We start from the raw sequence: 12,748 nt of genomic DNA on the forward strand, positions 1-12,748 counted from the left end.
AGTTGAAGCACCGGAGTACATCACTTGCCCAGTACGCGCTCTGGTCGACGGTGATGGCGTCCGCGGACGTCGTGTTCCTCCTTGTAGGCTCCGTCGTGGGGCTCCTTCTCCTTCCTTCTAGCTCCGGGTGAAAGCTTGATCTTCGGATCGGATGGTGGCGACATTCCATGGTCGTACCCTTCTTGGAGGCATCGTCTTGGGGTCGTCGGTCCGGCGTGGTCCGTCACACTTCTTCTCGGTTGATCGGGCATCCTGTGGGTGCGTGGTAGTCGTTGAGGGTGTGTGTCGATGCCCGGCATCCTTGTATCTCGTCTTGGGTGTGTGTGGTGTGCGTTTGTATCGTTGGCTTGGTTGTGGATGTTGGTTGCTTTATAATCAAAAGCGGGGGAAAACCCTTTTTCTTAAGTATGCTGGTCTAGTGCAAGATCGTGCTGAGTTCTGTTCCAAGCAGTAGATGAGCTGCTAACCAGCAAAAACCATTTAGTGAGAAGTGTCTGAATTAAAGAAGTCAGAGAAGCCACATGAACATAGGGAAAACATACATGGAGACTCATATGAGATTTGGCAATGATATATTTCACTTGATTATTATGTATGATAAAGGCGAAAGGCTTCCAGGAGCTGCTGTACCTTCTGTCCGTCGCACATACATCAACAAAAACAAGGAGGCTCTCTGTCAAAATCCACAGCATCCTGTGCCATTTTTCTTGTAGCAGTATGAAAATTCATGAGGAAACAATAGACGACCAGTATTACTAAGGGAGGAGTTAAGTAATTAGTATTACCTGAATTTTTTAGCGGTAGACTAGAGTACAACAAGCCCCCAGAGTCTGACTACCAACTGTGGCCATGCGATATTACTAATTTCTTTTAATAGTTCATAAAAGAGGAGTTCACCCTAAAAAAGATGAGTTGACTAATTTTTCACTTGCTTATTTTTTAAAAGAATAACCGGTAGCCAAGAAAGAAGACATGTGCGGTGTCAACCGCACTAAAGCAGTCAGTAACCATGTTTGGTGGCCTTGCCAGATGATATTTATTTTTCGCACTAGGACACATTGATGTTGATGATGATTTGTCTGTTCTTGATGCTGCTGACTTCCCCGTGCTTCCTAGTCCTATGAAAAAACATCAATTTGACATTTTGTTGAGCTTTTACAGAATACTGTGTTTTGATCGATCCACCAAGCAAGTTCAGCTAGAATCGAGCTACATTTTGACCTCCAAGTACCATAGGACAACTCTGAACGAGATGTTGGGTGTTGGTGTGTGGAGCCGTAGCGGGTGGAATGTTTAGGTTAAGGTGTGTGCTGTGTGGGGGATGGGTCATGGGTCATGGGAGTGGCTGTGGACATTGTTTTATAGGATGGGGATGGATTGGTGGGTTATATATATAGGGTGCAGTGTTCGGTATAGTACATGACCTTTGCCTTGAGATAAGTTCCATGTAAATAAGATACCTGTTTGAAACCTCCGCTTATGCAGAGTCCTATCACTTACGATTTTGACCATCCGATCGGCAATAAACCAACAATTACAAATTGTTCTATGGTAGTGCACTTCCACGGAACAACCGAACTTAGCCTTCATGATTGACCACCGAAACATGATCGGATCACATGAATGGAATCAGAACATCAAGGTGCATCTTTTTCGTTTACAATTCCTAATGAAAGGACGGTTGTGTAGAAGGGGTGAGGGATATTAAGAAGGTGATTAGAGGAAAATACCTGCAAACCACCTATAGCCACCTACCGCCAGAGCCACCAATTGAGAGTATCGCTCGGGCCTGGCTCGCTGGAAATGGTCGATTCGGCCGTTCCCAACGATATAGGTCTATAGGTACTTTAAGAACCGTGCAGTGTAGGTAACCAAACACATCCTTAAAGAGCAACCGCATACAATGCGACACCATGTGGTGGCTTACACCACCTCATATGACTTCACTTGAGCACCATCATGGGCAGCATGTTTCCACCAAATCCTCTAGACAACGCATGCTAATGTGTCCTAACTGAATTTAGAATTTTTCATGTAATCTTCATCATGCTATTTCTTATAGCTTCTCTCCTTCATTTTATATTTTATTGGACTAACTATTGTTAAAGCGTTAGAAATTCCAGCTGCATGTCTTGTACTCTTGTGTAACTCGTCAATTTTTTCATATAGCTTATCTCTATATAATTTAAAATTTTGCAAAAGATTGCCTTTACCGCTTTGCATAACTACATATTTCTTACTTCTCAATCAGAAAAGCAATGTTAGAAAATTCATGAGGAAGCGACATATTGACATTATACTAAGGGTGGTTAAGTAAAAAGTATTGCTTGAAATTTTAGTGGTAGAATATAATACAATAAATGAACTGGTGCCCCTAGAAGGGTCACCTACCAACTGTGTCCAGATGATATACTACTTTCTTTTAATAGTCTACAAAAGACGAGCTATACTATTTTTTCACTTGCTTAATAATTTTGTTTATAGAATAATCATTTGCCAAAAAAAGGCATGTGGGGCGTTACCCGCAGCAAGTCTAGAAGTAACCAAGTTTCATGGCGCTGCCACATGATATTTATTTTTCACATGAGGACAAATTTATGTTCCACGTGCTTTGTACGTCCTTGATGATACAGGCTTCCCCGTGCTTCCTAGTCCTATGAAAAAGAATCATTTGGCATTTCATTAAGCAAATTCAAAGTACTATGTTTCGATTGATCCACCATGAAATCAGAGAGAGCTGGTATAGATTTCTACCTCGATGTACCATACGACAACTTTCGGCGAGATGTTTGGGTGGTGGTGTGTGGAACCGTTGCGGCCGTGGGATTTAGTTGTAGGTGTGTTTTGGTGTGTGTGTGTGTGTGTGTGTGTGTGTGTGTGTGTGTGTGTGTGTGTGTGTGTGTGAGAGAGAGAGAGAGAGAGAGAGAGAGAGTGAGTGATGGGGCATGGAGGGATGGCTGAGATCTAGTGGTAGGACATTGTTTCCTATATGATGGGAGCAATGTGGTGGGTTATATAGAGGGCATTGTTGGGTACAGTACATGACCTTTGCCACAAGAGAAGTTGCATGCAAATAAGATACTTTTTTGAAACATCCGTTTGTGGTGAGCCCTATCACATTATTCTGACTATCCATAGATTATGAACCATCTATGACAGACTATTCCGCAGAAGAAGACTTCCATGGAACTACCGAGCTTAGACATCATGGTGGACTAGTTTTGGCCTTACAACTTCCAACTAACAACAATGCGTTTTTTCTTCTGAAATACGCAAAAACATGCATATCATACATTCATAGAAGAGGGAGTGGGTGGAAGCTTCCAGACAATCTGTTTTTTCAGATGAAAAGTTTGGGGCAATGATGCATAGGAGACAAGCACCCACCTAGCTGTCATGTCGCAACATCTTGGTTGCTTCGAGCTCACCTGGGACAATTTTGGCTCACTGTGGATGGCTGTGTAACTGAGCAAACTCGGCTAATTATAGCTTTGTTTTCCAATGCTCTATGAGTTTTTCAGGACAAAGGCAAGAGCTTTGCCGAATTCATTAACAGAGGAAACCAAAATACATAATGGCTCGATTTATGAGGAAAATCCGGCTGAAAACCACATGATTGATAAGGGACAATCATGCAAAAACACGAATAAATAAATGAATAAGAATAAAAATGCCGACATCGCCAACTCAAAGATCCACCACCATCATGTTCAGAACCCAAAGATGAGTGAGCTAACTCATTGGAGATGCCTTCAAGAAGGATAATGACGCCCATGGGCGACGTCGCTGCCGGCATCGACCCTTGAAGATTTAAGCTTTCACCCTGAGTAACTCACACAAGTCTATTAAACCTCGGGAGAAAGCCGGCCATACTAACAGCCCCAACAGCAACCATCAGACCAATATACGGCGGTCTAGTGAAGAGGAGGAAGACATTGGCGACATCTCCAAAGAGGAGGGCACCAAAATGCCATCGTCGCTGGTATCCATCGACCCCATCAAGCCAAGTTTTTCTCATGCTGAGCCCTAGGCCTCGACACCTGTTAGAACTTCACCCTCTGGATCGATCACATGAAAGTAGATCAAGAACACGCGCACACGAAACTTTTTGGTGGAAGGAACATGTCGTGCATTGTTCTTCTTCGCTTTATTTTAATATTTATGTTTTCTCCACGATGTTACAAATATTCCAGCCATGGTCGTCTATATATACACGTCCAACCAGAGCAACCAATGACTAGGACTCCAAACTAGCTAACCGACTAGTCACAACTTTTTTTTCGTATACTAGCAAATATGTCTGTGCGTTGCAACGGGAGAAAGAATATCCCGGCATGACGACACCCTTCTAGTGAAAGAATACATCGTGCAAGGCTCGAGGATCGGGCTATAGAAATATGGTAGGCATAAAGGAAAATTTTGAACATATGTGAGAATGGGATAAGTACTTTTAAAAGGCCATTCAGAAAATAATAACTTTGAAGGTCTAATTTCCTATGAACATTCACGTCGTTGTCATTTTTAGTCTAAAGTTGCTTCTAAGCTACCTGTTCTAACTCCTACTCAAACATAAGGCTAACAAAGTGACAAAAAAAAAGTGACGTTGGCCGAGTCTCTGTCAATGGTCACGTCCGTTCTTAGTCGGCGAGTAAGTCGCTATTTAGCAACCTAGCTACTGCATACCCTCCAGCGCGCCTGTCCACAGTATAGTCTGACCCAGTCTAGGTTTTTTCCACCTTGTTTTGGAAGGTTCAAGAATGCTTCCACGAATTGGGTTTCTTCTTATTTTTCTTTGTTATTTATTCTGATTTTTCATTATTTTTATATTTCTTTTTCCCTTCCCCTTTTTTAGTTTCATATTTTTTTCACTTTCAAATTTTCCAAGTTTGTTTTTTTTTCTTTTAAATTTTTGCGAACATCATTTTCCAGTTCAAGAACTTTTTTCACATCACAAACATTTTTAAAAATCATGTACATATTTTAAATTCATTAATTTATGAAATATGAAAATTTCAAATTCGGAAACATTTTTTCCAATTATTAAAAACATCGCTTTTGGAAATTCTGAACATTGTTACGAATCGCTAAATATTTCTTGAGTTGATTAAGATTTTTTGAATCGATGCATTTTTTAAAAAACTTGTGAACATTTTCTTTGAATCGGTGAATATTCTTAGAATTGATGAACACTTTGGTCGACTGAAACTCATGAATATTTCTTGTTTGATGATTTTTTAAAATGCATGAACTTTTTTCATTCAAGATAATTTTGTTTTTGTGAACATTGTTTTAAAAATTCATGAACATTCGCAAAATTTTGTTCAATTCACCAAAAAAAATAACATTATTTTCTGCAAAATCTTCCAAAATTCACATCTTGTTTGGAAATTTTGATTTTTTTTTCTAAATTATTTTAAAGACGAAAAGCGAAAACAGAAAAAAGGCAAACAATGAAACAAAAAAATAGGGGGGCGTCTATCCTCGCTCATGGGCTGGCCCGATAGGTGCATGGGTTGGACGGACTCAATAGCATAAAGTTCCTTCCTATCAACAACAACATCGTCCTAGCTTAGTTGGTTTGTGTCGTTAGGCCTCAACCAATACACCATGGGTTGATTCCTGGCATTGGGAAAAAAATTACGCTCGAACGGACTAATACTGATGAAGGACATACAAAAAAGATTAATTGGACAAAAATGTGGAGAAATAATCCTCCCTTTTTTTTGAAACAGAGGCAAAAGCTTTGCCTTTTTCATTAATAGAGAAGAAGATAGTTGCCCGGTTAATTACAGGAAAACCGTGCGAAAACCGGTACATCAAGGGTCAAACCCACACACAGACCCGACAAGCCAACAAAGACCCCGCAGATGGCGCGCTACAAAAGCCATCCCGCGAAACAACATACGGACTACTCCCAGAATAATAAGCACAGGAGAGGAAGGCACATACTAATGGCTAACATCATGACATGCAGTCCCCATGCCCGAGGCGACGCCTGCCAGTTGGTTGACATTCTTGATCTTCGCTGCATTGACAAGGTGAATCAGCCCTTGGGTGATTGCAGGCACGGCAGAAAGGCTTTTGACCAGCTCGATGAAGACGTGTAAAGTGTTTTGGCCCTCAAATGCCGATGTGCATCCCTTTGCAACGCCCCACACCTCATTGGAGGCAGAAGTAGGAAGGCTAAGCTCGGTGGCCACCTTGTCATACAAGGCCATAGACTTGACCGACGCATGCTGCCATGTAGACTCCACGTCAGCAACATACCTTGAGGGCGCCAACCCAACCTTGTCGCCAATGTCATCAACACCTTTGCTCCCATCTTTTGGTAGATATAGATGTTAGATTAGATATAGATATATCTATACTACTATATGTACCAGTTTGAAACTTATAAACTTCAAGACCAGCAATCAACCTCAACCGTTGATATAGTCCATCCAATGGTTCAAAATGCTGGGATTCGCATCAACAGTAAATGCTACAGTAGCAGTGAAGATACTGGTGTCTTCCAGAACCATCGATAGTTTACCCCTGTAGAAAAAGTTCAGCCGCCTATTGTTGTTCTCCACTATATCCGTGTGCATAGCTGTCACCTTACCTCTCATGGCATACGCATCCAATCTGTGAGGGCTGGCGGTGCGCGCGGTGATCGCCTTGGCGGGGAGGTTATGTTTTGAGAGGGTTTTTGATGGAGAAATGGAAGCGATCTGTAGTTCAAGATACTGATCCAGGGAATGACGTGAGAAGTTGACTCTGTAGTGCAAGATACTGATCCAGGGAATGACTTGAGAAGTAGTCACCGGTGTTTGGAAAATTTCATTGGGTGATAAAAGAGAGCTTTGAATGGATAAATGGAAGCGAGAGGGTCTCAAGTCAACCATGAATATTAAAATCAATTGCTGGAAGAATGAATGGCAATTCCTACTTAATATCTGCATTCATATATCATTGTATTTCTTTTGGCTGGATCTATTAGCAAATCTTTGAACCTTTCAATTCCTTTTATCAAAACCATTCATACATACTAGTAGATATGGATGAACTAGTTATCCACTAGTCCTTGTACAACACATCGACACTTACCTAGTTAATTACCTAGCATAGTCCAAACCGGACTACTAATCAGATGATAACCTTGATCACTACGTACCAAACTTGACACACATGTAGCCAACTCCATGGCAGTTTGAACCATGGATCGATTCTTGGCATTGGCAATTTCTTTTAGGCTCGAACGGACTAATACTGATGAAGGACGTATGGAAAAGATTAATTAGACGAAAAAAGATGGAGAAACAATCCTTCTTTTAATATTAGATATAGATATAGATGAACTAGTTATCCACTAGTCCTTGTACGGGACATCGACACTTACCTAGTTAATTACCTAGTACAGTCCAAACCGGACTACTAATCAGATGGCAACCTTGATCACTAAGTACCAAACTTGACACACATCTAGCCAAGTCCATGGCAGTTTGAACCTGCTACAAACTTGACGCTAACGCTAGTTCATGATTAAACTAACAATCCCCTCCTAATCTTGACTTCGTGTCCTCTATGATCCTTCTGATCTTGGCTTCTTGACCATTCATCCGCTTGCATCATGACAAGTTAAATTGTTGGCTTGGTTGTTCGCAACAGCACCTACCTAAGCCCCGGAGAAGGAGCCCAACCAATGCCAATAGAGAGGAAGCAGAGGCCGCGGGAACTGAGAGCCTGCTGATCGAGCTGCAGCAACACCACCAGAGAAGACCAAGTCGACACACAACACAACCACAGCCGAGCCCCTCAGGTTGGGCCCGCGGCCACCACTGCGCATCTGCGCCACGGCACCAAAAGGCGGTCTCTGCACGAAGCCGCCAGCAGTAGTCGTGCCGTTGTGCCGGGGGGGGGGGGGGGGGGGGGGTATTTTGGTCATGCGAACACTTCCCTCATTTGCACATTTTTTCCCTGGAAGACCAGGACACATCATAGCATTCTTTTTTACTTAACACTGTAATTTATTCAGACGATTCCTATCTTTAAAAAAATCATTTGAACCTCTGGCGGAGCATGACGTTATCGACCTCCAGAAAAAATAACCAGTATGGCTTGAGAAAGCACATTCAATGGAAATTCTCGCCACTTGTAAGGAAATATATAAAAGAAAGCACATTCAAGGGAAATTCTCGTTTAGTTCAGGCACAATATCAATTTCCCGCCAGCAGACACGGACTCCAACAACCACTGACTGAATAAAAAAAGACAGCGAAGCAAGAAGAAAGCTGAAACAGGGACACATTTGAGATGTCACAACGCTTTGTTGTACGTAGCTTGCTGGAGCTGGAACTTGTGCCGCTCATCCATCGATACAAACGTGGAGGCTCTGATTCCTGGCTCCTGGCTTTCACATACTATTTCAGGTGCCCTTTCAATTTCAGCAGCTGAGAAGACAAAGGCCTCTGCCCTCCCTCTCTATCTATCCAAGAGATGGAAGGGCCGAGTTTTTTTTTTTTCATATTTTCATCAAAGAGTTGAACAATGAAGATAGATGGCAAGTGCCTGATCAATTTGATCAGGCGTGTAGGAACAATGTTCAAATCGCTCGTTCGTTAGGATGCCTCTGCATACATCACTGCACTTCCACTTGATCAAAATTCGAAAAGAGAGAAAAAACAGAGGAGAAAAACAGAGCTACGGATAGAACAGAAGCATATGCAGTATTTAGGGAGAGGGAGCGATTGATGAACTGGACTGCCATGCCCATGCTAGCGAATCCTACTTACAGTGGTGTATAGCCGCATAGCTAATCTGGACTACCTGCCAAGAGCGGTCGTGGTAGTGGCAGTTGGGCAGTGTTGGAGCTGGTTCTTGGAGGTGCGCCGTGTTGTGCGGCCCGGGAACGCTGGGAAGCTTTGGTGTCTTGAAGGCGGCGAAACGGCCGGGTGGCCAGTAGCGCCGTCATGATAGGCCTTGTGCCCGGCCTCGTCTACGGCGGTGGGCTGTTTGTTGTGGTAGGATGCCTTCTATCGCCGTCGGCATAGTAGTTTTTTTTTTTTAGTTTTTTTTTTTTTTGCGAATACGCAGAGCATATCAATGCATTAATAGAAGGAAGCAAACTAGGCATCCCTTCCCTACAGTTAAGGGTAATGGCTTCAAACATGACCAGCTCATATAGTGTGACGGGCGGCGTGTACAAGGCCCGGGAACGGATTCATCGCCGTATGGCCGACCGGCAATTACTAGCGATTCCTGCTTCATGCAGGCGAGTTGCAGCCTGCAATCCGAACCGAGGACGGGTTTTTGGAGTTAGCTCACAATCGCGAGATCGCGACCCTTTGTCCCGCCCATTATAGCACGTGTGTCGCCCATGGCATAAGGGGCATGATGACTTGGCCTCATTCTCTCCTTCCTCCGGCTTAACACCAGCGGTCTGTTCAGGGTTCCAAACTTACAGTGGCAACTAGACACGAGGGATGTGTTCGTTGCGAGACTTAACCCAACACCTTACAACACGAGCTAACGACAGCCATGCACATGCGTTGATACGCTCTACATGTATTCGTGAAAAAAATTACTACATGCATGGTAGTCGTTCCTATTGTTGTTCCCTCTACGGCGTCGCTGACAGTCCCCGGACTTGTTGTGGTTGGACCGATCGCCGTTGTAGTCATCTCTAAAGCCGCCGAAGCACAAGCTGAACTCGAAGCACATTTTCTTTTTCTGGACCAGCACTCAGTGCACTGAGGAGGAGGAGGAGGAGGAGGAGGAAGAGGAGGCTTAACTGGCTGGATTTACTGGACCAGTGGGTGGTGGGGGATGCTCCAAAATGACAGTGTGGTATGGTATATGTATATATACCTGACGAGCTCGCTCATGTGGCACGCCTAGGAGATGTGGACGCCCAGTTGGCTAATCGACCAGTTTTGTCTTGGGCATTGTGTGGTGGTCGCGGTCATGCTCCCCAAGTCGAAGTCATCAGCGTATCAGAGTAAATACAATAGCAGGTTTATAGCTCGCTCACATGTTAATTTTGTCTGTGGAGAAGATTTTTCTTTGAGAATCTATGTCGAGGAGATTTTAGGTTCCGGTATGACTTGAACTCCTCCATATCACATTCCCAACTTTAGCCAGCTCTTATACTTGTGCGCAATGCCACTTACATGCTAAATGAGAAAGGCATATCTACACTAATGAATGGTATATTTTGTCTTGATACGTAAAGATTATATCTTTTAGCCGAAGTCAAACATTGCAAAATAATAAACAAGAAGACCAGCATTTATTGTAAGACCAAATATGATTCTCTCTCTCTCTCTCTCTCTCTCTCTCTCTCTCTCTCTCTCTCTCTCTCTCTCTCTCTCTCTCTCTCTCTCTCTCAAGCTCCGATGATGGTTCACAATGACAATAGTCGGATATGTTATGCTTGTCACATACAAAAAACGTGATAACGGGGCAAACTTTGCTAAATTCAGGGGGCAGAGAATTATAGTTTGAAATGTTAAGTAAACATTTATAGGTTGTTTGTAGGTGTAGCATTATTGGCAATATGATATTACGTCTCTGTGGGCACTGCACGCCTTGTCCAATAATTATCACATTACACGGGGCAGGTGAGCCGGGGCGTGGGCACGGCGTAGAGCCGCGTGGAGCGTGACGCGGTGAGGCCAAAAATGTCGCCCATGTCAAGCTCTGCTGGCTTCATGCCGTCAGGCAGCTTCCAATTGAAACCATGCGCCAGCTGCGCGACTGCGAACTCAACCGCATGTTGGCCGAGCCCCTGCGCAGGGCATGAGCGCCTGCCAGACCCAAACGGCAAGAACTCGTAGCAGCTTCCCTTGAGGTCTAGCCCGGCGGCCTCCCCCTCGCCGGGTATAAACCGTGCTGGTCGAAATGTGTCGCCATCCTTCCAGGCCCCGCAGTCGCGGTTGATCGCCCAAGCAATGACCAACACGCGGGAGCCTCTCGGTATGGAGTAGCCGCCAACAACACAATCCTTGGCGGCCTCGTGGAGGAGCACCGGGATGGGCGGGTGCATGCGAAGCGCCTCCTTGACGACGCACCTAAGGAAAGGGAGCTTGTCGAGGTCGGATTCTTCAACAGCCCGGTCGAGCCCCACCACATCGGCGAGCTCCTGCTGCAGCCGCTCGAGCTCATCTGGGCTACGCATCATCTCTGCCATCGCCCACTCGGTGGTGGACCCCACCGTCTCCGGTCCACCAAATAACATGTCCTATATGCCGTATGAAGATAGCCACGTCACCACAATATATTGTAGGAAATAATATTCCTTCTCTTTCAGGAAGTCATATACCAGTAGAATGATAAACTGAACAAATGGAACTTTTTTTAATATGTGTGGATTTTTTTTGTGGGTGTGGAATTTCTTTTTAACATTTCATATGATGGATAGACGTTAGCTATCTTAAAAAAATTGTACTCCCTTGGTTCCAAAATACTTGCCATGCTTTTAGTTCATTAGTATTAGTAGTACTCCCTCGCAAAAAAAAATGTATTAGTAGTACACAGTAATAAAAAAAATGTACCAAGTGAAGTTCTTGAGATGTGTGAACAGGGAGAGTATACCAGTACAGCAAATTACTCGCGTACCATGATCATAGCTTTGACGTTATCCCGCGTGAAGCGGAGAGCGTCCTCTCTGCGCTTGCCGCTGACTGGGTTTGCGTCAGCGAGGAAGCCGAGCAGGCCATCTACCAAGTCGGCGTCGGGGTCTGCCGGGTCCTTGCCCCTCCTCATGTGCTCGTCGACGATCTTGTCGATAAACCTGTCGAGAGCGCCGCGCGCCGTGCTAAGCCGGCGGTTGAAGCCACGACGGCCCACCCAGGCGAGCCACGGGAAGAAGTCACCGATGTGGAACAATCCTAGGAGCCTGGAGAACTCCTGGAGGATGGCGATGAACTCGATGAGCCCGTCCTCGTCGCAGGTGCTGAAGGCGGCGCGGAAGATGACACTGACGGTGAGGTTGAAGATGAGCTCGCCGAGGTTGACGGCCTCGCCGCTGCGCCGGCCGACTTCGCGGGCTAGCGCCCCGTACCCTTCGCGCACGGCGAGCCACGTCTCCGCGCGGCGGCGGCTGAAGATCTTTGTGACGCAGAGCTTGCGCATCTGCCGCCAGTAGGCGCCATTGTGCGCGAACGCCATGTCGGAGCGGCCGTAGGTGAGGTAGACCACGGCGATGGTCGCCGGGCGGTTCGAGAAGACGCCGTCCTGCGCGTGCAGCACCTCGCGCGCGTACTCGGGCGTCGACACCGCCAAGACGTGGAGCCAGCCGAAGCGAAGGTGCAGCAGCCCGCCGAACTGTTTCGCTAACGCAGCCAGGCCGCGGTGGGTCAGCTGGTCCACCAGCGTCATGTTGCCGATGACCGGCAGCGGCTTGGGGCCCGGAGGAAACGGCGCGCTGCCCAGCCGCCGCCTCTGCATGGCTACCAAGGCCAGCGAGGCGAGGAACAGCCACATCAGTGGATCCGCGAGGAGCTCCATGGCGATCTTTGCAAAGGTCGCCATTGGCAATAAGAACGATCGAGCACTAGCTTCAAACAAGAAACTCCGCTGTAATCCCTGTGGATGCATGGGGCCTTTATATATACTGTGCTACTGTAGTTGAAAAACAGTAGCGTCACACCGCATGATAGCAATTGCACACGAGGCCGACTATTTCCTTTTCTTTTTTATTTTTTTAGAAAAGGATTTCTTTTCTTTTTTCTTGTGGGTGAGGTGTTTTCTTTTATTCCACTTGCACGCC

The 12,748-nt window shown here is 45.3% G+C and overlaps 1 protein-coding gene across 1 annotated transcript; it reads right to left on the reverse strand.

Moving 5' to 3' along the window:
• Positions 1-10,471: 10,471 nt before the first annotated feature.
• Positions 10,472-12,537, reverse strand: LOC123064615 (cytochrome P450 84A1-like). Its single transcript, XM_044488062.1, has 2 exons — positions 11,596-12,537; positions 10,472-11,218 (listed from the first exon to the last, which is right to left on the reverse strand). Exons 1-2 carry the CDS (start codon positions 12,508-12,510, stop codon positions 10,586-10,588), a joined length of 1,548 nt encoding a protein of 515 aa, XP_044343997.1. The 5' UTR covers positions 12,511-12,537; the 3' UTR covers positions 10,472-10,585.
• Positions 12,538-12,748: the final 211 nt, after the last annotated feature.

The sequence above is a fragment of the Triticum aestivum genome, chromosome 3B (genome assembly GCF_018294505.1).
Source record: "Triticum aestivum cultivar Chinese Spring chromosome 3B, IWGSC CS RefSeq v2.1, whole genome shotgun sequence".
Lineage (NCBI taxonomy): Eukaryota > Viridiplantae > Streptophyta > Magnoliopsida > Poales > Poaceae > Triticum > Triticum aestivum.